This window comes from Lipophrys pholis (genome assembly GCF_963383615.2).
Source record: "Lipophrys pholis genome assembly, chromosome: 12".
Classification (NCBI taxonomy): domain Eukaryota; kingdom Metazoa; phylum Chordata; class Actinopteri; order Blenniiformes; family Blenniidae; genus Lipophrys; species Lipophrys pholis.
In genome coordinates this window covers 25,744,222-25,768,958 of record NC_137641.1, presented here as the reverse complement: position 1 = coordinate 25,768,958, position 24,737 = coordinate 25,744,222, and the positions used below count along the sequence as shown (strand labels likewise).

Sequence of the window (24,737 nt, the reverse complement as noted above, 5' to 3'; positions counted from 1 at the left end):
TTTGCGTCCATCAAGTTGCATTATCACCATCTGCTGGTTCTGTCTATCTACATTGTTTCCCCACTGCTATCTTCATCCCTGATGATTGTTTCCCCCTCTCTCGTATCAGCAGCTTTTATTTGTCCCTGATGACCGTTTCCCTTCTTCTTCTTCACTTGGGCTGCCCAGTTGTCATCTGTGAAGTTGCACTACCGCCATCTGCTGGTTCCAGCTCGTCCATACCATCCCCACCTCTCAAAAAGAAAGAGAAAGAAGCTGTTCTGAAAAGACCTTTTCCAGATTGTTCTCCGTAAACAGATGGAATAAATTCACTGCACCAAGACCGTTAGAATTCATCCACACTGTAAATTCGACAAATCCCTGTTTAAGCTGCTTGTTTGGAGCAGCATTAATTATTAACAAAAATAAATATAGTCACTTAACATTTACATTTATACATATTGAAATACAGCCGTCATAAAAAGAATATCAATATATGATATTTATTGACGATGATATGAACACAAATCAAAAATGAATGTATAGGAGGAGTTAGATGTCAGCGGTGTGATGGAACTCACTCCAGCTAATTTCTCTCCTCAAACAAAAAACCTGCAACGTTTCTCTTTCACACAGCTGCGCCGAACAAGCTTCGCTGAGCAGAACAAAGCAGGGAAAATGATCTCGTTTTTCTTTTTTTTTTCCCCTCCTAACAGGAAGAACAAAACATCTCATTGGAACCGTCCCTTCAAGATGAGTTGGTATCAAAACGCAGATCCTGGGAGGCATTCACGGTTCAAGTGACTGGAGACGGTAGAGAGCAGAACGGCTGCGACTCTGAGAAAGAAAACACACCTTGATGTTTGAAGCTCTAAAGAGGTGAGTACCAAAACATGGAAAAGACTTATTTATATATCCAAGTATGTTTGAATGGGATTGTAGCTTCAGGGTGATGTGGAATGTCACAGCATGTGGACTTTCAGACATTAGAACAAACCACATTTTTGTATTAATATCCAAATATAATTTCCTGCCCGATACACTAAATTTGTATTTGTTTGACAATTTTGTTGTTGTTGTTGTTGTAATACTGCTTTTTGGTAATAAATTTGACACTGTTGAAGTGTGGTTGTCATTTCTTTTTCTTCTGCAAGGACTATGCATTTGTAGGATGAGCAGCAGAGATGATTTCTGCGGGTTGCATCCATAAAATAAAGAACAAGCAAATCAAAACACGGTTCATGTTTCTTTGTTGTTGTTTCCTTTCTCTTCTGTGAAGTTTGTAAGTAAAGCCTCAACTATTGAATCTGTCTAAATGAGAATAAAGCCAAGTAATTTAATTATTCTACTGTAACTAACATGTTCCCTGTATATTTTTGTATATTAAACACCAAACTGACATTTTCATATTTTATCAATGATTTACAGATTTCTTTTCAACCCTTGTACTATATATACATTAATCTCTCTTAGACCACAGATTAATTGAATACATTCTACTTATATAAAATATCTTCATTTAAAGAAAATTATTGTGACAAATAGGAATTGATTTTATTAAAATAACCTCATTTTCTACAATAACGTAAATCAAAAGTGTTGAATAATGATGATTTTGGGTCTCATTTGAAAAGTAGGATGTAGGAGTAGGACAGGAAATACAGGGTTGGAGTATTTATTTTTTTTTCAATCAAAGTATCCCAGTGCCGTGATGTTTATCAGCTACAGATTGTTTGTAGATTTTGTTATTTAAAGTGTTCCACTTTGCATCATCTTATTGTTCAATATTTTTCTGATTACTAATAATTCAGTCTAATCTCATCAATCCAGCCTCTGCTCTGTGAAGAAAACACATGAAGACGACATCGAGAGGAGCCCGGAGTGTGAACATTCAATCACATAAAAAAGTTTCTGTTTGTACCTGAAGATTTCTACTACTGTTATGATTTTGATGTGTTTACTAATTCTTCTTAAACTGATTTCTTCTCAAAAATTTAAAGAAATAAATCATGTAGAGTAAAGGCATCTTCATGTCCCCTACCATTTTTATTTTCCTGGAGCTGCACACCACAGGAGTATTTCAGTTTTGATTATCCTTCCTTCTTTAAACTGATCATATGAATCAGTGTGTGATTTTTTTTTTGTGTGTTCAATCTAAAATGAATTCAGGCATACTTAGGTAAATGGAAAATACATACTTATACAGCACTTCAAATGTAAACAACGTGGCAGCCTCAGAAAATAGGAAATAATTATTGCATTCATCGCTCACAGTAGAAACACATCCTACTCCTTTTTGGATATGCTGGGTCATTATTTATTTACTTGTTTGTTACTTTTTTGTTTTTGCTTTGCTTTGCTGTGTTATGTTTGCTTGTTTTGTTCTGTTTTTCCTACATGTCCGAATTAAACTTTTTCAATTCAATTCAACTGTATTGTATTGTATTCATGTTGAAATGTGAAGTAAACGAAAAAAGAAGGTAAGAGAGAAATTACATTTTAGAAAAATCCTTTCATGTTCTTCATCTATCATAATTTTCCTCTCACTAACCTTTATTTCAGCATCATCATTATGAGTGATTTATTAATAAACTGAAGAACCAAAGATGTAGTGTGATGCCATTTATCACCACTAGATGTCAGGAGAGGGCACATCAACATTTATGTATCGCGTCAGTTCACGTCTGAATTCCATAGGACTTTATCTATCTATCTATCTATCTATCTATCTATCTATCTATCAAAAACAAATACTACATTAATTAGAAATAAATACGTTTGCAGTCTTTTTTTAAGAAAAGTACACAAAAATGTCATGACAAAGAGGAACATTTGTATGTTTATTGAATTTAAATGACTGTCTGCACTAACATGCATTTATCACGGACTTTTTTTTTTTGTCACATTCACCTTCCTGTCGTTTAAAAAAAACGAAACTTTTTTTTTCTTTCAAAAACAGTTACAAAATGATCCTTGTTATCATAAAGACACCAGAGATGTACTCAGTGAGAAGCAGGTCTCACAGGACAGACACTAATAAATTAAACAGAAAGGCAGTGCAAATTTACTTTTCTGGCACCATTCAGACACAAGGCGTTTCAAGGTGCTTTGCAAGGAAATAAAAAGACTATAACGTGCCGAAGAAACTTAAGCTTAACTGATTAAAATTATGAAATACAATCAAATAATGTCATTAAGAAAGGCATAAAACAAGAAAATACAAAGTAAAAACTTTCTGAAGATGAAGGTAATAAAATAAGTCAAATCTATTGTTTAATGGAAAGCCTGAGCAAATGATAACGTTCTATTCTATTCTATTCTATTCCGCCATGTGGAAAACTAAGAAATAAGAACAGGCATGCACAGTAAAATGTAACACATTTATAATAATTTTCAGATGAGACTTCATCAAACATACTTTTTCAGATTTTGTGTCGTTTCGTAGTTTAAAAACGTAGAAAAGAAAAGAGAAAATTTTCGGGGGGGGGTTCTTGTAATATCTGCACTGACCTGTAGAGAGCAGCATCGTTGTAAATGTGCGGTAGCTTCAACCCAAATTAAACGACGAAGAAGAAATCAGCTGCCAAAGTTCAAGAGCTAGCACTGTGGCTAACATCTCCCCCTCAATAGACTGTTATTTCTGTCAAAATGGATGTAAATCAGACAAAACAGGAACATCTACTTGCGTTAAAAGGTATTTATTTCCTCAAGCTCATCCGCCCTTATTTACGCGTGTCTTGTTGAGGTAAAACAGACGCGGTAATAGGATCTGTTGTAGCTGTTGCTGCTAGCAGCGCTAACTGAAATACTATGTACAAACATGTTAACTGGGAGCAAGAGCAGCTTCTAAATGTGATGTTTTTGGTTGTTTTTGAAGCATAAAGTTATGATTAATGACAACAGCCGAGGCACTTATACTGTCCTTGTTGCTGTTGTTGTGAGGAAGTTGACAACAATTCACAAATATCCCGAATTTCGTTCTCGATGAAATACTTTTGTCTTGTTGTCAATCAGCCACTGGTGCATTGAGAGCAACTTATACTATTCTACAATATTTTGAAAGTTGTGAATACCCCAAGTATTACAAAAAAGCCTGTGGGGATTGACCAGAGTATATTTGAAAGGTGACAGAGCACACCTGTATTGAATTATTTGATCTTAGAAAGCTTCAAGTCAGGGGCAACCTTATTAAAATGAAGCTATTATATATTTTCTAATAATAATATTATAATTGGAAGATCAAGGCTTAATGAAAGTTCTAGAAAAATTCTATACACGTCCACATTTATTCAGCACCAAAGGCTTAACATCATAACTAAAGGAACTCCCTGAATTAAAATGTTGTAATTAAAAAAAATAAATGAATAAAAGAATAGAATAGAAATTTACAACAAGTTCGGGAAGCTGCTCTTCTCACAGTGCAAGTAAATGAAATACAATAGTACAATATCACAAAAATATAGGGTAACAAGCAATAGAACAATATGGGTTTAAATAAAGACCAAAGACTTTTGCGTTTTTTATGTTTTCTGCTTCATAGATGCAAACGCTGTATGTTTAAAATGGGTGCTTGATAAGCAAAAAAGAAAAATCTTAATCATTGGTTTATTATGTTTTACCTTCAGACACACAGCATCCATCATGGTCTCCATATAAGTCTTGGTCGTAGGAACAACTTACTGACATGTAGAAGAAAAAAAAGTTCATGTTGGTACAATGTCATCAGCGTCCAGTCACTAACCAATGGACGTCACTTTATGTTTCAGTCATGCGGTTAACAAAACCCACTCTATTCACCAACCTGCCGGTGACGTGTGAAGGTCGAGATCTGCCAGGTGGGTCTGAATACTGTTTTTTTTTTTTACTATCAAATACAGATAACCAGAGTTATGAGAATTCGTTTCCATCACAGCTTTGTTCTGTTCATCTCAATTTCATGACATGAGTGTAGATCTTCAATGAAAATTATTGTACCTATGTTTATTCTGTATGATTTCTGCTGATTTTGCCACCTGATGGAGTTGATATTTCACCATCAAATTTTGTTTAAGGCTTATATTTTTCGTTTACCTGCTTGTCTAATAGACTCACATTTTTGTTGGGTGTAACAGGTAGCTAAAAAATAAAAAAATCCATCAGTCCCACTGATAAACACACATAACGCCCCTTTAAATGATTTTCATAACTAAATTGTTTCCCTCTTTCCATCACTTCCTATTTACTTCCTTATAGGTTCTTATTTTCTAAAAGCAAATATAACTTTTCTGTGCTTTACAGAAGCTCCTCCACCATTTTACCATTATATTAATTAAACTTTTTAATGTCTTCTGCTGTGATTGGAGATTTTGTTTATGAACTGGAATTGCCCATAACAAATAGATAAAGTCTGCCTCGTCAGCAATAACTATTTGATCATTTTACTGCTGTGTTGTATGTTCTGTTGGCAGCAGTTGGGAATGAACCAGTAAAACCATCAACAAAACACTTAAGTAGGTCAGACAGAAACGGGTTTGTTTTCAAGTTTTGTTATATTAGCGCCTTGTTGTGCATAAGATGAAAACAACTGGATAATGAAAGCTTAAGTAAAACATACAGTGAGAGTATACATATGTACAAATGGGATTTATTGGCTCTCAAAAAAAGCCTTCAACAGCACTCAAGTGGGGAAACACCTAATTTAGAAATATTTCAAGGAGTTTCTTCTTACAATTTAAAATAGAGATGGTTTTAGAACCGTTGAAAGCACTTTATTCTTTGAATATATGATTTGTTGATTTTAGCCCAAACATTTCTCCTCCCACCGTTCTTTTCCTCTGAGTTCAGTCCACAAATGTTTGAGGATCTTTGTGTTTCTTAAGAACAACAAAGTCAAGTTTTCACTTCTCCAATTGCCGAGTTCATGTCGGTCTTTAAATTTCACCCTCGGTACAAGAGCACTTTTTTTTTTTTTTGCTTTTATCCACACAGATTAAAACATTTACTGAAAAGCTTTTCTGTATAAAAACGTAGTCAACTGCTTTAAAAAAAAAAGGTTTCTCCTGTTTAGAGTGTGGCGCTGCATATGGGGAGTAGGTAACCCAACTCCCCATTGGCCATAAATCACACAGACTCTTCAAAGTAGGATTTCTATTTATATGAGAAGCAATGAAGTGAAACATGACTGAGCATAGCTGAGCTGCATTCTATGCTTCCCCCTATCTTTGCCACGTTGTTTCTGCCAAGATCACATTTTAGAAATTAATTGCAAATGAATTTACCACAGCAGAAATGTATTGTTCTGAATGTGAGACCGGGGCGGGGGCGGGGCAGGTTTCGCTGGGAATGGGTTTAGGAAAAGTCCGGTCGTGACGCAGCTTGTTAACAAGCCGTTAAAAGGCTTCGAAATGCCGCATCTCATGCAGTTTGGATGGCGTGCTGTGGGAGGAGCGTGCGCCACCGGAGCATGAGACGACTCGAGCGAAACCGGCGAGGCAGGAGATGTGTGAGGGGAATAAACACGTATATCACACTGCGGTCTGTACATTAAACTGTATGCAAACAAGAAGTTGCAGATTTAAGTGTGCACATACCCACATCTGTGCATCTGTGTCAAATTAACATTAATTCTAAAAGCTTGTTTAATTCCATAGGTTTTCTTACTATCTCACTGCACCTCCCCACGAAATGAGTCTTGTAAGATTGGGGATCGTGTAATGATGAGCGTCGCCTCTTCTTCCGGTCAACAGAGTGAACATGATTAGTTTGTCTGTGTACACGAGTAACTGGAAAGCAATCAGAATTCCCTGAATACCTGGTTTGAGCCTGCTTTGAAACCCGATCTTCAAAGGTTCTTTATTTATCTCCCTGCAGCAAACGGAAAACTCAAACATCTGACGCTGCCTTCCCGTGTCAAAACTCTCACTGCATCTTAGAGTTCACCAGAGTAGCAGGAGATTGTCATGTGGAGGAACATCTGCTGTAGAAATAGTGTTTATTAGTTTAAATGACTTTTCCTTGCTTCTATTTTTACACAGGTGGTACTTTTTTCTCCCCCCCCCCCCCCCCCCCCCCCCTCTCCCTGGTCCAAACATAATCATCTGCACTCAGCATTCTATCACATGTCCGTCGGGCCTCATGTGCTGCAGCTCTCAGCAGAACATGAGCCAAATCCAGGCACACGTTTCACGTATTCACCACGCATTTCTCCGTATGTGTGTTTTCGTCCCGCACAGGCGATCTGTTTGGTCAGCTTATGAAGGACGACCCGTCCACCATCAAAGGAGCCGAGGCGCTGATGCTGGGCGAGATGCTGACGCTACCACAGAACTTTGGGTAACAACCAATGAAGTTTGATTAAAATCAGCGATGAGTCGATTCCTGCGACAAACCTTTTGTCTCTTAAACGTCGCGCAGGAATATATTCCTCGGCGAGACCTTCTCAAGTTACATAAGCGTGCACAACGACAGCAGCCAAGTGGTTAAAGACATCCTCGTGAAGGTACGGCGGCGCCCGAGCACCTGTGCAACACGTTACGCTTTTTCTCTCGCGCTCACTCTCGATCGCGTTCCGATCTCTGCAGGCTGATCTACAGACGAGCTCACAGAGGCTCAACCTCTCCGCATCAAACTCCGCAGTGGCAGAGCTCAAACCGGAGTCCTGCATCGATGATGTCATCCACCACGAAGTCAAAGAAATAGGAACACACATGTGAGTGTTTCATTTCACCCGTGGCTCTAATGCAGACGTGGGAATTCTTACAGCTTTCAAGGCCACAAATGAACCTTTTGACCTGTATTGGCTACTAGAGGTAATGATAATTACTCAGGTCATCATAAAACAACGGGAAAAAGTAGAATAATTAAAAAGTCTTCAACAGAATTTATTTACTTCCTCTAAAGATGAACTTTGTGATGAAAGTTTACACCATTGAGGTTAATTGGCGTCTCCATGTTCTGTGTGAGATTCTATGTGTCTCTGGTTTGTTTGCACTGTGATGGACTGGTGACTGGAGCCAATTCCAGCTGACTGTGGGTGAGAGAAGGGATAAAAACCAACCTAAAAATGCATTGTTTGTTTTATATTCCAAAGATTGGCCTACATCGAAAAACTTTCTTCTGGCTCGACTGATTGCACATTTTTCATTGGGTCCTGTCTCATTCACTGTGGTGTACGGACTCCCACAGTTTCCATTGTGCATATATGGCAATCTTTACTACTCTTTGTGGTGCTTGGCCTCAAACAGGTTAACCTGAAGAGGAAATCCTGCCACTTTTCTGCTTCAGAATTAGTTGTAATTGCACGTTAGGAGATCCCTCTTATCGTTGCCATCCGACCTTAATGTTTCCTTCCTTTCCTCCAATTTGCAGCTTAGTTTGTGCAGTTAGTTACACCACTCAGTACGGGGAGAAGCTCTATTTCCGGAAGTTCTTCAAATTCCAGGTGAGTTGCATGTGAGCGCTCTCATGATCTTGCAGCGGTGAAACTCTGGCAGGAGTTTGGAGGTGACCTGTGAAATGCCACAGTGTCCCACAACAAAGTGCTCTCCTGCACCATAGCAGCTCTGCGCTCTTCTGCTCGGCGTAACTTTCGCCCTTCCGATTTACTTTTCCTCAAAGTTTTTGAGATCGAAACACACCCGCTTCAAACCGCGCTGTACGGGTATCATTATTTTGCTCCGGCTGAATGGACGGACCGAGTGAGAAAACGGCAGCATTCAGTTTACAATCTATTTTCAACCAGGTTCTGAAGCCGCTCGACGTGAAGACAAAATTCTACAATGCAGAGGTAAAGTGCACGTTTTTTTATTTTATTTTTATTTTACCTTCTTTGCTTTATATTAGTTTATTGTTAAGGACGATTCCAGATGCTAATAGAAGCAGCTCGCATTTAGTTACACCTCCTGGAAAAAAACCTTGTACCTCCAGAGATTCTCCAAACAAACATTATTATCTGAGCTGGAGATCCAAAGTTTTTTTTCTCTCACTGGAGGCAATAAGCTCCATTTTTTTTGTCTCTCCCATTTTCATACATAGTAGCTTTATATATTCGACTGCATATTTTCATTGTCATCAACTTTGGCATGTAACTTCATTTGTTTATTGTGTCTTGTATTTTATTTTCTCCATTAGAGTGACCTCAGTTCTGTGGTAATTGTTCCTTCAGTTCTCATCGCTGAACATTAGCCTCTCCTAATTTTTCTTTTCTTTTTTTTGTTTTTTTTGTGCAGCCTATGGTGTCTCATTGGGCTCAGAGAAAGGTGCAAAGTAAAGAAACTGGAAAAAAAAAAAAACATGAACATATAAAATAACTAAAAGTGAAACAAGTCTTGGAACAAACATCTCCAGTCAAAAGTAACTTGGACGTACTCTTCCAGTATTTTACTGTTGCCTTTTCTCTGGGTGCTCGCACTTTTCTTGCAAACTCATCCTACACTGCGCTCTGACTTTTTAAATTGAGGCTTGCTGTGTCCAAATGTGGTGGGCGGGGCCTTTATTGATGGGATCCATCCGCATTGAGGAAGAATGGCAGAGTGTATTTTGATTTATTTAAATTTAACTGGCAGGGATTGCATGATCACATAGCAAGGCCACAGCCAATCAGAATCAATTAGTAACTGTTGTTTACGGTGTTCACATTCTCAGTGATTAGAAGAGACAAAATAAAGAAACGTGTGTGATTTGTTGTGAATGTTGCATTTGTGGGATGAGCAGCAGAGTGTGCTCACTAAAAATGCCCTTTGGCTCATTCTGCTGTTGCACCTTGAACAACTAAAGAAACGAGACATTGGCCTTAGTCATGTGCGTGGATGATGTAAAAGAAGTGTTTTTTTTTGTTCACTAAATCCGTATGTTTAACTGATACTTGAATAAAATCACGAACAAATCAAGAGTCAGCAGCAGAATAAGCAGTTTGAGGCAAGCCACATTCTCTGCCTTTTATCCCACAAATGCATGCTCCTAAAATGGACATAATCAGGCTTTCTAATAGCAAATATCGCTGCCAAACACACATTTCCTTCACGTTTGTGTTCTGTTTATCCAATTACCGTACTCTGAATGCAATAAAAACACGAGGTTTGGTTGGAATGGCTTCGCATGGAGAGAGAGACGCTCAAGCTCTGTGATTCACTATTAACTTCACTCAGGACGGTTCATGGTCTGTTCTCGCGTTCTGAATCGCAGGCATGAACTAATCTCTGCTTCTCTCTTATTGTGTCACACTGTGCGGTAGAGGCAGCACAGACTGCTGCAGTTCCCTGTTGGTCTCACAAAATATCAACCTGGTATTGGACTGAAACTTTTCACACATGATGGTTAACTTACCCTCGTCGTTCATGTCACGCTGTTATCACCCTCCTGCACAGCATTCCAATATCACATCTGGATCAACTTTTTCAATGCTTATTTCTGCGGCTTTATTGAAAAACTGAGACTGATTGCTACTACCACGACATCCTTTTGCCAGTAACATAATTCGTGGATTAAGTCACAAGAGGAGCAACACACCTACTAAAAGTGTGACTTTGACTCACACTCAGAAAATATGGTGTGTGTGAAATCTTTGTCATTGAACATGAAGCAGAAAATATAAATATAGATCCGATTCAACAGTTCGGAGTTGATTTAAAAAAAAATTTTTTTTTAAATGTTGATAGAAAACTCTTCTAAGATTATAAGTTCCAAAAACGTTACGCAAAATTAGAAGAAATGTTTTAACTGGGTGTTTTCCTCACTCTTAAGCTCCACATTACAATAGTTTTCTTAGTTACTAATATAAATAAATGTAACAAAAAGAGTCAACTTGTTGATGTTTTGAGAGACTAATCGAGCTGAACCAGAAGTCGACGTGCACCCTCTACCGTTTACTGCTATCAGCACCTCTACTAACGTCCTCAAAGGTACACTGAGCAAACCTAATGTCATTGATTTAATCTATTAATCTAGGTTTTATTGTTTGTTCCCTGATAAATATCCACTACTCCAAACTCACATCACCAGAAGTGGCTCGGAGGATGAGCTCTCTATCTTGTACTCTCTCACATGTTTGAAATGTGTTTGTGTCCAGCCTCAGTGCTGGCAGCCTTTCTAACGGCTCTTCAGTGGAAATGTCGAGTTAATACTTACATATTTTTATAAAGATATTGTCAGCAGTTTAGATTAATTACATTAATGTTTTGTTTTTTTATTAAATTTTCTCTTTGATCAATATTTTTTTTTTTTCTCTTATTGATTTTGATGCTATTCTGGGTTTAAAAAAAAAAAAACTTTTATTGGTCTGAATTTAAGTCAATCCCCCTTTAAAAGGCTCATATTTGTGAAAAGGGTTAGTAAATATATATATATTTTTTTATACAGACAGAAACATTATTACTGAAAGTAAATTTAGAAGGCGTTAACATTTTAACATGCCAACAAATATATGCCAAACTAATCAGATGGTAATCTCCATACAATCGACAGCAGACATGGACGTTCCCATTTACTGATAATTTCCCAATTATTGCGACACAATGGTGTTAACTATATCAGAACCTAAACTCCATTGTAATTATTCACTAAATGTTGTAAAACTGAATACATTGTAAGGTTGAAATCCATACATTTTAATTTCAGGAAGCTCTTTATGTTAAGTTAGTACCTCCAGATGTTTTTCATTGATAAATAGCCGGTGACAATTTGGAAATCTGGCTGAGAAGGTGACATTTCTGTGGCTCAAACAGTGATTAAAGTCACTAATCTACAGTCTCCTCAGCATATTAAATTCAACTTTATTTAAATAGCACCAAATACAACACAGACATTTCTAGGTGCTTTTTACCGAGAGAAACACAACAAATACACATGAGCAAACATAAGCGATGGTTGAAAGGAAATACTCCCTCTAACTTTTGCAGAACCAGGCTAAGAGGTATCGGCTTTCTGATATTCCTGTTGGGTTGCGGGGATAGAGGAGAGAAAAGGATAAGACTGAATCGGAGAGGGACTCAACCCTTGATTTGGGTAGGGGTAGGGTAAGGGGTAGGGATACAGAGACGAGTCCCCACACAGATCTCATTGGCTCTTCATTCTCATACTGCAGGTCTGCCAAAGTATTTGACATGCAGAATTTTAAAGCCTTCAAATAGCTTAAGTCCAACACCTGCAAATAACAATTTTTTATTTGAACCAATATAATAATTAAGATAAAATTTTAATGGCCAAAGACAATGACATTTTCCTTGTTAAACTCTCCTGTGTTTTTGGAGATTTGTTCTCCTTTCTCTTCCACTGGAGCCTCGTTAGAAATGTCTCTCTTCGTGACGATCGAGAACAGAAGAAGAACGACCCAAATAAGCGCTCATCCTTTAAGGCTGTAGAGTTTTACACAAGCTTAATCCCCTTTAATACCTCATGATGGACTTCTCCTTTTGCTCAGTTCACCTCAGAGATCACGTACTTGCTCTCAAAAGCCAACAACCGATATCAGTGTGGCCCTCCCCCCTCCCCCATCTCCTCCACCTCACCTTCACTCCCCCCCTCCAGACAGACGAAGTGTTTCTGGAAGCTCAGATCCAGAACATCACCACTTCACCGATGTTCATGGAGAAAGTGTCTCTGGAGCCGTCCATGATGTACAACGTCACGGAGCTCAATATGGTCTCGGACGGAGACGACGGGTGAGCACCGACGATCCGACGTTCTTTGATCGACGGAACAAGAGAGATCTCCAGCGTCACCTGTGAATTCCACATTGCAGAGAGTCCACGTTTGGGAAGATGTCCTACCTGCAGCCCATGGACACACGGCAGTATCTGTACTGCCTGAAACCGAAGCCGGAGTACGCGGAGAAAGCCGGCGTCATCAAGGGAGTGACGGTGATCGGGAAGCTGGACATCGTGTGGAAGACGAACCTCGGGGAGAGAGGGAGGCTACAGACCAGTCAGCTCCAGAGAATGGTGCTTCACCATTTAGCTTTCCTCCGTTTACCGACATGAATGTTTAAATATACACATATGTGTCAATCACTTCTTTACTTTGCATTACTAAATGGTCCTTTATGATAATAGTTGATTAATTTTGCAGCGCCTCAGTCTTTTAAATCCTCCTGTGTTCACCCTTTTCACCCTCATTTGTCCTCCACAGGCTCCAGGATATGGAGATATCAGACTTTCTCTGGAGATGATTCCCGACACTGTGAACCTCGAAGAACCTTTTGACATCATCTGTAAAATCACCAACTGCAGGTAAAAACTCCCAAAAGTCTGATTTGCCGCCCCCAAACCACCCATGTTGAATCATCTTGAGTGCTGTTTGAAGAACAGGTAAATTACAGACATGACCTGGTAACCATTGCTCGTGGCTGTCGTGTTGCAGCGAGAGAACAATGGACCTCGTGCTGGAGATGTGCAACACCAGTTCCATCCACTGGTGCGGGGTATCGGGGCGACAGCTGGGGAAACTCAGTCCCGGTGCCTCCCTCTCACTGCCCCTCACCGTCTTCTCATCCGTCCAGGGTCTGCAGGTAAACTGTGCAATAATTCAAAGTCCTTTAGGATTTTAGTTACAACTTCTAAGGTAAGTTGATACCACTCAGGGATGGGATTCCTGGAAACTTAAATTCTATTTTAAAAATTGTGTTTGGGATGAATCAACGCTCAGAAATCAGTCAACATTTTTTTCGATTCATAGTGAGATATTTAAAAATCTCTCCTTGAATATGTCTACAAAGTCAAATACCTTTTACCACAGTCTTCAATTATTATATGGGATGTTAAGGTCTGCTTAAGTACTCTGAAGGTGATTATTTTACATCCTGGTTCAGTGTTTTCACTATTAATGTATAGAATCGTTTCCGTCACTCTTGCTTTTTAACCTTGTCCTGAATAGCCTCCTCTCTTACTTATTTGAAGTCTCTTATGAAAATGAACACACAACCTTTTACATTAAATATCATTTGTGCCAATTAGCCTTCATCTCTTTGTTTCAGAGCATTTCCGGACTGAGACTCACAGACACGTTTCTGAAGAGGACGTACGAATACGACGACATTGCACAAGTGTGTGTGGTCTGCCCGTTTAAAAGCAACGAGTGCTAGAGACTTTTAGCGATCTTTTTTTTTTTTTTTTTTTTGCATTTTACATATGAATGGACCAACTGTGGAAATCTACATGACTGAGATTTCACTCTTTTTTGCAACCTAAGGTGAAAATAATGACTTTTAAAATTTATTGTGAATATTCTAAATCCTCTTCTTTGAACTTATGTAAATGTGCATAAATGTGAATTAAACCTTCATGATCTTTGCTTTTTTTTTTTTCCCTCTCCCTCTTGTCGAAAACACTTCCTGTGATGTTCTCAGTGGTTTTTATTTTATTGTTTTATTCGTTCCAAGAGCCGTACATCTCATCATGTGCCGTTTCTGGAATGAAACATTTTAGGTTGATGATATAATAATAAAAGGCACTCGTTGTATTTTAAAATACAATTCAAGACATTTAAGCCTATTTTAACATTAAGAATGTACATTAGTGAAAATGGTTCTTGAGTTAGTTATTTCTTTAGTTGGGAGGGTAATGTGGTTAAAGCTCTTTAAGTGGGGGACAAAACCTTCGAGTACAAGCTGGAAAAGTTGATGTCGGACAGTCATTTGCTATAAGTTAGCTAGTCCGAGCTCCACACCTCAGGGCCGGATCTTTTAAAAGTGCATATAGTGAATGTATGGACAATAGTTCCCATTTAGAAGCTGCTGAATTCTACATTTCAACTCATTGGCAGCTCTGGTATTTCTACCTGGGTAGTTTGTCGGGCGGGCTTCTGCAGAAGTCTCCAAACCTAATATTAGATAGCAAATTCATTATCAGCAGTTTTATTTTAATTTTATTTTTGGAAAAAAACAGTTGGCCTAATACAATCACTCTAAATATAACATAGGTGTGCAACATTTCTGACATCGCAAGTAATTGCAATTGTCTATTATTCTTTCACATTATAACAATAAAGACAAACACCAGAGGACATGTTGAGTCTCAAGACATTTATTCATATGTTTTAGACAAAGTGCTGCAGTAGCATACCTATTTGTTTCCATAAAGCATCTGATCTCAAATACCAGATTTAAGAGCATGCAAAATGAACAATATGAATATATTGTTAGTGGTTAATGTAACAATTGAATACACTTAAGGGGGGGGTGTTCATGTATTTTCATTTAAAGTGCTATAACAACATAATCCAATCTGCAAACACTGCTATACATATACACATTTGTCTTGATCAAATGTTAAAAGCAGTGACGTGAGTCGGTAAACAAGTACGACGTCTTCTGTCTACAAAAATAATACCAAACAGGATAAACAAACCTGATGTATTATGTGTACTTGTATGAGTAGAAGCACAGATGCTCCCTGCAATGCTGCAAAAGTACATTCCTCCCGAAAAACCTTCGATTCGCCATGACTGGATGGAAGGGTCCCTCACTCATAACATACAAAACACAACCTCTGCAGGATGTATATTTAAAAAAAAAAAAAAAAAGCTTGGAAGAAAGAAAGAATTTACTCAGAATCTGTCTGGATGCTGAACGCCTTCCTGGCTCTCTTGGGGTTTCTTTATGTTAGGATTAGGTGTTTTTGGTGTTTTGCCCTGGATGTTTGGGGTGCTCCGCTTCGTGGTCTCCTCTCCAGTCCCTCTTCTCTCCACATGTTGAGCCTTAAGTCACTTTAAAGTGCCTTCACCCCCCATCCTTGTCTCTTCATTCCAGCGATGCCGGGGATTTGACTTCAAGAAATGGGTGTAGAGATTGTAATAGCGCCATATGGTTGCCCTTCATTGGAGAAAAAATAAATAAAAAGATGGCGCTGAAACACAAGAAATGCATGTTAATTGTATGTGTGGTCAGCTTGTTTGAACTGGCAGTCTGCACTAACTCTTTTTCTAAGGTTACTCTACAATCAGCGCATGAAGGATGATTAAACCACACTGATCACTTCATGGAAATATTCAAGAAAAACTTACTTTTTTAGATTTCCTGTATAAATAAATTAGTGTTCTCTTCCAGTGAGAATATCCTCGATTCCTGTTAAGTCTAAAAACATGCATTTGAGGATAATTGGTGAAGTTGTCTGTGTGGGAACGGCTCCACCACCTCACATACAAGTAATTTGGGGATTTTGCTGCACATGGCTCACACTGCAATATCTAATTATTTTCTGACTCATTTTCATGTTTGGCAAGTTACTGAAAACTAGTTGTCACAGTTAGTAATTGCATCAACAAAGAAGCAGGAAGAACACCTTTGAGATGAACCGGCAGAATGCAGAGGTCTCAAAATATAAACCGATGTGGCTTTATTTTTCCATCAATCAAAATAACCATATCTTGTTCACTTTAAATGACAAAAATAATCAAAATTACATTAGTAGACAAAAGCTCACATGCATGCTTTTTTTTTTTTAAATAGTTCTGTTGTGTGTGGCCAGACGAACACACCAATTTGTTTTAGTTTTTTTTTCATTGAAAGACTTCAATTAGATATTTAAGAAGAACAGAGAGCGACAGCAGCTTGACAATTGTTTCAAATCCCCTGAAACCTCAATAAGTACTTCTGTTACGGACTTCACGATGGCAAAAATCACAAAACATTGACCTTCAGTAAGTGAGATTTTATACTTTCACCTTGACAAAAGATCAGATCTCAACCTTGTTGCTTCTAAGAATAGTTTATAGCTATATTGAAATGATGACAGACTATCCAGCTGCTCTCTTTGACAGGCGTCCCTTCATGACGACATTGGCTTGCATGGTAGACTTAGAATTTAATTCGTATTTACTAATAGTAGAAAGCTCAAGAAATGAAAATGGGATAAAAAAAAATCTCAGAAAAAAAAAAACCAAAGTAAAAAATCTCATTTTTTTGTTGTGAGTTTAATGGTTGAATAAATACCTGAATGGATCATGAGTGCTCCTCAGCGCTGCCGCTGAAGGAGCGGCTCCGGATGTGGTTCCTTAACTGTTCGATCAGCTCTGGGTTCTGCTGCTGGATCTGCTGGGCGAACTGTTGACCCCTGTCGGGCACAAGAACACCGACTCTGTTTACCTGGTCGCTTTCTCTCTCCCACACAAAGCTTGTGTTAGTCATACCAAAGCAAAAAGAGCGTTTGCACTTTCCGGTGACACCGAACGAACAAAAATGGCACTGTTCTATTCTCCTGAGTCATTGAGAGGAAAAACTCTCTGCTAATTAGATTTTTCTTAATTATCTAGTGTTGCAAAGAGCCGCTGGATTATCACTCACAGGAGAGGACAGCAGAGATGAAGCACGCATGTATTACGACATTTCTGTCAATGTCTCCGATCTCGTTTCGGCTAATGGAGATGGAATTTTATATCAACTATTTACTTGAGTTTTATATAAGAAGGTGGAGCTGTAACACAGACAGAAAATACCAAAAATATGGATGGTATTTATTTAGATTTAGAGTACAGACCACAATGCTTACCAGCTAATCTTAACAGAGAAAAGTATTGTTTCGAGGTACTCAAAGGATTCTCAAGTTTATTTTTTATTTTTTTCAAAAATGTCTTTTAATTTGAAATATTCAAAGTATTCCTCTGGAGAGAAAGTTCAGTAATCTAATAACTTCATAGAATTACTAGTAGTTACGAAACATGTTTTATTATGCCTCAAATAATCTCTCTTCCATGAGGAAAAAAAAAACTGCATTAAAATCTATTAATGTTTAATACTGATAGAAGTAATGCCTCTGTTGTTCATCATGGTATACCTTTTTTGTTTATATAAAAAAACGGAAAATATAAAACAATGCTCTGAATGATTCGTCTGCTTTATGAAATCCAGTTTAACAAAATCAGTTTGAGTATTTTCTATGTTACTGTAAACAAAAAAAAAGCTGCACAAAGATCCTACGTTTTTGGGGCATTGGGGAATTAGAGATTAAATCACATCCAGCACAGTACCATAGTGTTTTGATTGTGTGTATGTAAATAAATGCTCAGTAGTACCGAAACACTAAAAAATAACCCAGACATTTTCGTGAATTTGTGACGATCCAACCGACACTTCTGAGAGCAGAACGGCACTGGGGAAATCCAACCTCTTTCCATTTTGGAAATTAGAAGTATTACAGCTCGCTCCAGTCTCTCTTATCCTATAAGTTTTACACAGTTCATCTCTAGGTAAACGGTTGTTGTGAAGAGTTGTTGCCTTCTGTCTTTCTCGTGAAGAGTTAAATTAGTTTCTCAACACCAAAAACAGCTGGAAACGTGCAGCATGCTACGGTATGTCTGAATTAAACAAAGAAAAATCCATGACAAAGTTTCAAAATGGGAGTACGGAATACTTACGCTTCAATCAAGCTGGAAATATCCGACATGCCTCCCACTCCTGCCGCTGGGCCTCCGACTGCATTGGACATCATTCCTGACATACTGACCACACAACAAGGACGTCACAGCCTGTCAGTGTAAACTGAAACCTAAAGCCACGCTTCATACACGCGCCACTTAATACAATCAGATGATACTCACAGCTGCTGCACTTGTTGGTTCTGCATTACGCTCGCAGCCTGTAAACGGAAATCAAGCACAACATTCTTAAACAGTTTTCTAACCATTATCATTTATGTGAACACACACACACACACACACACACACACACACACACACACACACACACACACACACACACACACACATACATGCAGCCATCCTCGTCAGATGTGTCTTGTCATTGTTGCTGCAATAAAACTGTGGCACGCTTGGAGAAAACATTCCTGGCCTGGCAGACGTTCCCGTGTGTCAACGTTTAACAAGCGAGGGCTCTCCAGGACCCCGGACAAAGTCCTTTCCAGCTTTCCAGCAGACAATAACTCACGGCTGGTTAACAGGCGGTCCGTCACTCAGGGGACTAATTAGGGAAACATACCCGAGACAAACCAAGCACCAAATACCCGTCTCAAGGAGCAGCGAGGAGGATTCTGAGTGGCGGATGGGGCCTATTACACAGCCGCAGAGCTTTTCAACAAGGCTTTTTACGCGCTGTGCATGTATATGAGTCCTCTCACCATGCTGATGAAGGCAGGGTTGTTGATTAAACTCGCCATGTCAAATCCCAGTCCAGCAGCGATCTGTGGCACACGTCAATAGGAAAAGGTCAAAATGCTAATAACTCCCATTTAACTGTATCTACGAGATGAAACCTGAACAACAGGAGCTAAAAGGGAAATGATTTTCGCTCACTGGACTGGTGGCTTCTTTCTGCTTCTGCTCGGCAATTTTCAGGTTGGACTTGTAGGTGTCGTTCTCCGGGTCTAATACCAGGGCTTTCTTGAAGTAGGAAATTGCCTCGGGGTATTTGTTCATCGCCGTCAAAGCTAAACTAGAGCCACAAAAATAGGAAGAAAGAGAGATTGTTTTTAGACGGCGACGCAGGCAACAGGAAGCGAACAGAAAACCGGTGTGTTTAATGTTAATATGTCGAAAATGTAGTTTAGTCTGGAGTTCTAATCATTTTCTTTAAGTCAAAAGTCGTGTCACTTTTAATATTTGATGTTATATGGTGATAAATTGTCCTAATTTATCATGAAGCGTATACATTTTTTCCCATAGTGTTAACATATTGAGGTCATACAAGTTCACTTTTTAGGTTTCTGCTGGAGCGTTGTTGTGCAAATTGTATTTGATAAAGTATTGAATAAAATCACATGTATTTTGCATCTGAATAGAAAAGAAATCATGCTGAAGATTTCACATGGGACATAAATACTTTTTTTTTTACATTTCATACCCTACGAGTATTTGTTTATTTGTGGTTTTATGTACACAGTGCAAATTATTAAGTAGTAAACGGTGTTTATGAGAAATATGGAAGAGAAGCGTCATCCATTTGTATAATTCTCACAATTTCTGGAAACCCTGCAGAATTTTCATCTATCTCCGTCTCGAGATACTTTAATGAACTTATTGTTGCTTTTCTTTTTCCCACTAGAGTGTTAAGAAGTAAGTAATTTTTTGGGGGAAAAAAAAAAAAAGATTAGTTGTTGAGATATGTGATGATAGAGTACAAGCCCAGAGTTACTCCTGCTCGTTTTACGTGTATTTTATGTCTTATGTCGGGCGAAGTTGTAAAGCATTTACCCTTCACACGTGTGGTTGTTATTCAGTATGAAAGATGAGACTCACCCCATTCTCCCATACGCCTTGCTGTAGGTAGGATCAATCCCGATGGCTCTCTCACAGTCCCCAGTTGCTTCCGTGTAATTCCCCAGTTTACTGTGAGCTGCAGCCCTGCAAAGTGTGGAAACACCCCGATCACTGGTCTGTTTGTATTCAGACTGAAACAAGGGCAGGATTCAGTTCACTCGTCTGAGCATGGCATTGTGCCAACGCAACGTCTTCAAATGTTTCTTCTCGGCTCGGGCCTGCCGGTTTATGTAAAGCCCGGAACCGCGATAAAAGTGACAAATCTCCAGTTTAGAACAATGAATACCTGTTGCAGTAGTACACAGCGTTTCTCAGGTCCAGGTCGATGGCCTTTGTGTAGCACTCCACTGCACATCTGTAGTTTTCCTCCTTCATGTGATTGTTTCCTACAAATCAAACGTTTGAATCGCACAGAAACACTGAGGAGACGACCTCGTTACATTGCAAAAGCACAGACATGAGCTCGCCCATCATGCTTAGGAAATTAGAACGAGAGTAGAGCGTAACCTTCATTTTTAAGTTGCTCTGCACGTTCGATGTCTTCGGGAGACGGCGAGGTCTCTGGGATGGTCAGGTTGTCATTCTGTGCAATTAAAAACACAAGTGATGGATGAAGTTTGGACTTTGCCAAGAAAAGGAAAAAGCGAAATTAATAACATTATGGGCTTCATCAATCTACGCTAATGAATTAGTGCCACCAGGGCAAACATGTGCTGAGTGATCGTGCCCTCACAGTGATCTAAGGTAAAAACACCTGCGCGCATATTTTTGTTTCGCGCGTCGACGTCGCCGTGTGTGCGTACCTTGAGCAGGGCATTGAGGAAAATCTCCGTGAGTGGCTGTGGCACTGCGAGGTGGCAGTCGCTGGAGCTGACCTTGAAGGTGGTCTCCAAGCACTGTATCGCAACTGTGAAGGGGAGAAGCGGCAGCCACAAATGGTGGGATTAATGATTTAAGATAACGGCTCCAGAATCTGGACTCGGGAGTTAACAGCATGACTGTGGTGAGTCAGAACTTGGCTGCACATTCAGAACTGGAACTCGAACAGCCCCGTGGACTTTTCATATTGGCCCACACACACACACACACACACACACACACACACACACACACACACACACACACACACACACACACACACACACACACACACACACACACTGCTTAATATATCCTAATAAGTTTGAGATGATAAAACCGACTGATGCTTCTCTCCTCCAGAATACCCAACCAAGACTGTACAATATACAGAAATGAATTCTTAACTGGACAGGACACTTCAGGCCTCCCCACGTTTGTAACAAAGCTCTCTGAAGTCTGAGTGTGTGGTGACTTGACCTACCTTCAAGGCTCTCCTGCTCATCAGAATTCAAAGCGCCGCAATGTGTTTGATCCCGTAGAAACTGCACAATAGAGAAAGCAAGGCGCTTCTCCACGGCCATTTTTTTAACCTAAAAAAAAAAAAGAACCTGCACGACAAAAGTGGAGAAAAAAAAACACCAAACTATTAGTGACTCTAACTACCTACATACATTTTATTACATGATTACAGAAACAAATTCACGATCTGAGACAGTACAAACATGTAAGCTGTGAACCTTTGAGGTAATCAAGTTGATTCTCCCTTCTTCTGATGTGTGATTCTTTTCTTTTCCTTTGGTTGTGCATCATTTTGTCTCAACTCATTGTCTCTGCATCAGAAATCAGAGAATTGAATATACTTAGAGTCCGTTTTTCATTAAATATTTTCATATCTAGTTTAATTACCTATAAATGAAGGTATAAAAGATAACTCATAAGCTGTTAACTCAATACCTAAATCACAGTCACTTCATCACTTTTTAAAACTGTTGGCCAGTTCCCACATTCCCACTTTACACAACACCAGATGTGCAGCTTCAGGATGGGCCGAGGGGATGAAGTCCCCTATAGGCCAGACCTGGACAGCGAAGGTCAGACTTTTATATGTTTATCCATCATTGATGTGCAGAGTTGGAGAGTGTCGAATGAGGGCCCACACGGCCTTTAACCTGATCTAGTAGTTGTGAAATTAGTGACACTGTTAACTAAGTACTTAACCCACAATGACATGATCACTTTTTAATGGTGAGTGACTGAAATTCAGGGTATTTCCACTATGAAGACAACAAAGCATTACATATTATTCACCACACGCCTTTTTTTATAGCATAGAGTTAATGCAAAGTACTGTACAACAAGGGGGGACATATCAGTCATAAATCAGTAGTAATGAATCAGATATATCTCCTTATTAGATGTGCTCTGTGCTGTTTGGTTGAGTCTATTATTATGTAGTTACTGAGCCATGGTGGATTATAAATCGAGCAACAAAAGCCCAAAATGACCTGCATACCAGTAAATTCTAGAAGAAATCAGAGTCTCTAAATGCTGACATTCACTCTGCGGTTTTTTGTTCATTTTTTGTGCCTCATCCATCTATTTAACTACTATGCTGCTTAATCTAATTTAGGTCAGGGGGCTGGAGCTGATCAAAGCTGACTATGAGCAAAGACAGAAGGGTAAAACCTGGGCAGTCCATCACAGAGCAAACACAGAGAGACAAATACACACCCATACTCATATCTAGAGACTATTTAGAGTCGTTAAATAGCATAAAATGGTTGTTTTGGACTGGTGAGAGAATACTAATTACCCAGAGAAAATGCACGCACTGGATGAACATGCCAACTCATCGAATAAAGGCTCTAATTCCAAGCATCTATCCATCTTATATACTGCATAATTCTACTTAAGGGTGTCCGAGCCAATAAATGCAAACAGCTCAGACTATCTCTGCAGAATTTAGGCAATCTTTGGTGCCTGTGCTTCCATCTATCCACTTAACTTATTTTCTGCTTAACCCAACTTATAGGTCACTGGAGCTGATCTCAGCTGAGAAGTAGTGAAAGACATGATGCCACTCCATTCACGCTTTTGGTCATCTTTAGAGACCACATTTCATTTGTTTTTTATGGACTGGAGGTGGAAGCCAAAGTACCCAGAGAAATCCCCCACACGGGGCGAACATGCGTCATTAAACCAGGGATACGCCACAGAACAATCTCCTGTCCTCACATCACTTCTGAATACAGTGGCATCATATGAACCCATCTGCAAAGCCCCCCCCCCCCCCTTTTTTTTTTTTAAATCCCATCATGTTATTATCCATCATTTCTTTCAGTCACACCAGCAGTGCAATGTACTGGAGCTCTCGTTTCCAAGACAACTCATAGGAGGATGAAAGCAGATTCATTCTTGCTTATGACCAAAAAAAGCATTGCTCTTTGAAAAGAAAAAAAAAAAGGCTGGCCACTGTTTGCAGTCTTCTCCTTCTGTGTGTGTGTGTGTGTTTATGTTGGGGGGGCAAGGTGGGCACACACACAAACACCATTAAACCTGAGTGTAATCGGGCTGTGTGCGTGGAGGGGGAAACACTGATCAGACGTGAACATGGCTTCATGTTTCTATCACGTGCTGACGCCATGCGTGGGTCCGTTCATGTCGGTCTGGCTCGCAGAGCTACTCCTCCCTCTCAGCCCGTGTTGACACACAGCGATGCAGAAGCTGTGATGTAATAAACCACAACAGGAGACCAGAGGTGTTTGGATCCATCACGGGAGGCTTTTATATCAGGAAAACACCGCCACAATGCATGGCGGAGATTCAAAGTGAAAAGGAAAAAGGGGAAAAGGAGGGGGTGGGTTGTAATAAATAACACCCTGCACCCCGATCGTCCCTCCGCGCACTGTGCAGCCTGGGTGATGCCAAATAAGCACCCAGCAAGGCCGGGAAAAAAAAAAAACCCAGCACGCTAAGGCCATCCTTATCCCCACAAACACCACCAAGCCAATTTTATAAATAACATTGTGTCAAAGGATGCTATTCGGTTTCCCCCCCCTCCCCTTCCCCTCCCGCCCACCTACCTGAGCTCTTATCCAGCTGTCTGCTGCCGCCGCGTCATGGGGACCCGTGTCGGATTGAACGCATCCTCCGACTCCGCGCATGCGCACCGACAGCGGAAATAAGCATTTCGCACACGGGAAAGAGAGAGAGCGAGAGAGAGAGAGAGAGAGAGAGAGAGAGAGAGATTGTTTCTTCTGCTGGCTGCAACCACTACTACTACTACTACTACTACCACCACTGATCTACCCGAGTTACAGTAAGAAGGGAGGAAATTTTTATTTTTTTTATTTTATTTGTGTTTTTGGGGAAAACGCATGAAAGCAGCAGCGGCATGTGCGCGCTCAGAGTTGCATTGTGCCAAACGCTTTTCAGGTAAAAAAAAACAAAACAAACAAAAAAAAAAGAATACTCAAAACATCCGCTGTGTTTACTTTGCAAAAAATATCTAACAGTGTTACTGCATCACACTTCTGTGGATTAACATCTGTCTTGTATGTAGTTTACAAGCGCACCTGTTAATCGTGGGAAAGTGTCATAAAATAATCCTCCGCGCTTTTTTATTTTAAAGCTTCAGAGATGTTTGTGGGTTTTGGCTGGCTAACAAATATGTCACGGACAGTTTGTGGAAAGCTTTCCACCGCCGTGCCGTGAAACTG

At 39.5% G+C, this 24,737-nt stretch overlaps 2 protein-coding genes across 5 annotated transcripts; one reads left to right on the top strand and one right to left on the bottom strand.

Annotated features, from left to right (window-relative positions):
• Window positions 1-3,538: 3,538 nt before the first annotated feature.
• Window positions 3,539-14,953, top strand: trappc13 (trafficking protein particle complex subunit 13). Its single transcript, XM_080476916.1, has 13 exons — window positions 3,539-3,673; window positions 4,746-4,814; window positions 7,191-7,290; window positions 7,372-7,456; window positions 7,539-7,666; window positions 8,326-8,398; window positions 8,699-8,743; window positions 9,088-9,105; window positions 12,481-12,614; window positions 12,695-12,893; window positions 13,081-13,181; window positions 13,312-13,459; window positions 13,925-14,953. Exons 1-13 carry the CDS (start codon window positions 3,628-3,630, stop codon window positions 14,030-14,032), a joined length of 1,254 nt encoding a protein of 417 aa, XP_080333042.1. The 5' UTR covers window positions 3,539-3,627; the 3' UTR covers window positions 14,033-14,953.
• On the bottom strand, window positions 14,952-24,198 carry sgtb (small glutamine rich tetratricopeptide repeat co-chaperone beta). Of its 4 annotated transcripts, none has more exons than XM_080476920.1 (13): window positions 24,102-24,189; window positions 21,756-21,848; window positions 21,500-21,626; window positions 20,961-21,064; window positions 20,665-20,740; window positions 20,444-20,543; window positions 20,137-20,241; window positions 19,195-19,333; window positions 19,020-19,082; window positions 18,484-18,521; window positions 18,301-18,384; window positions 16,880-17,000; window positions 14,952-15,760 (listed from the first exon to the last, which is right to left on the bottom strand). In XM_080476920.1, the coding sequence occupies exons 3-12, from the start codon at window positions 21,597-21,599 to the stop codon at window positions 16,889-16,891; spliced, it is 921 nt and encodes a 306-aa protein (XP_080333046.1). In that variant the 5' UTR covers window positions 21,600-21,626; window positions 21,756-21,848; window positions 24,102-24,189; the 3' UTR covers window positions 14,952-15,760; window positions 16,880-16,888. The 4 variants fall into 4 exon arrangements, with proteins under 4 accessions (XP_080333046.1, XP_080333043.1, XP_080333044.1 ...); XM_080476919.1 differs by having other exon boundaries at window positions 14,959-15,794; window positions 24,102-24,173; XM_080476917.1 differs by lacking the exon at window positions 21,756-21,848 and having other exon boundaries at window positions 14,952-15,794; window positions 24,102-24,198.
• Window positions 24,199-24,737: the final 539 nt, after the last annotated feature.

Coding starts and splice junctions, on each gene's coding strand:
- trappc13 (XM_080476916.1), top strand. CDS start 3,628: ATGGATGTAAATCAGACAAAACAGGAACATCTACTTGCGTTAAAAG. Junction 3,674..4,745: donor ACATCTACTTGCGTTAAAAG/GTATTTATTTCC, acceptor TTTATGTTTCAG/TCATGCGGTTAACAAAACCC. Junction 4,815..7,190: donor TGAAGGTCGAGATCTGCCAG/GTGGGTCTGAAT, acceptor CGTCCCGCACAG/GCGATCTGTTTGGTCAGCTT.
- sgtb (XM_080476917.1), bottom strand. CDS start 21,599: ATGGCCGTGGAGAAGCGCCTTGCTTTCTCTATTGTGCAGTTTCTACGG. Junction 20,242..20,443: donor GCTGTGTACTACTGCAACAG/GTATTCATTGTT, acceptor CACACTTTGCAG/GGCTGCAGCTCACAGTAAAC. Junction 19,334..20,136: donor AAGGCGTATGGGAGAATGGG/GTGAGTCTCATC, acceptor TTGTGGCTCTAG/TTTAGCTTTGACGGCGATGA.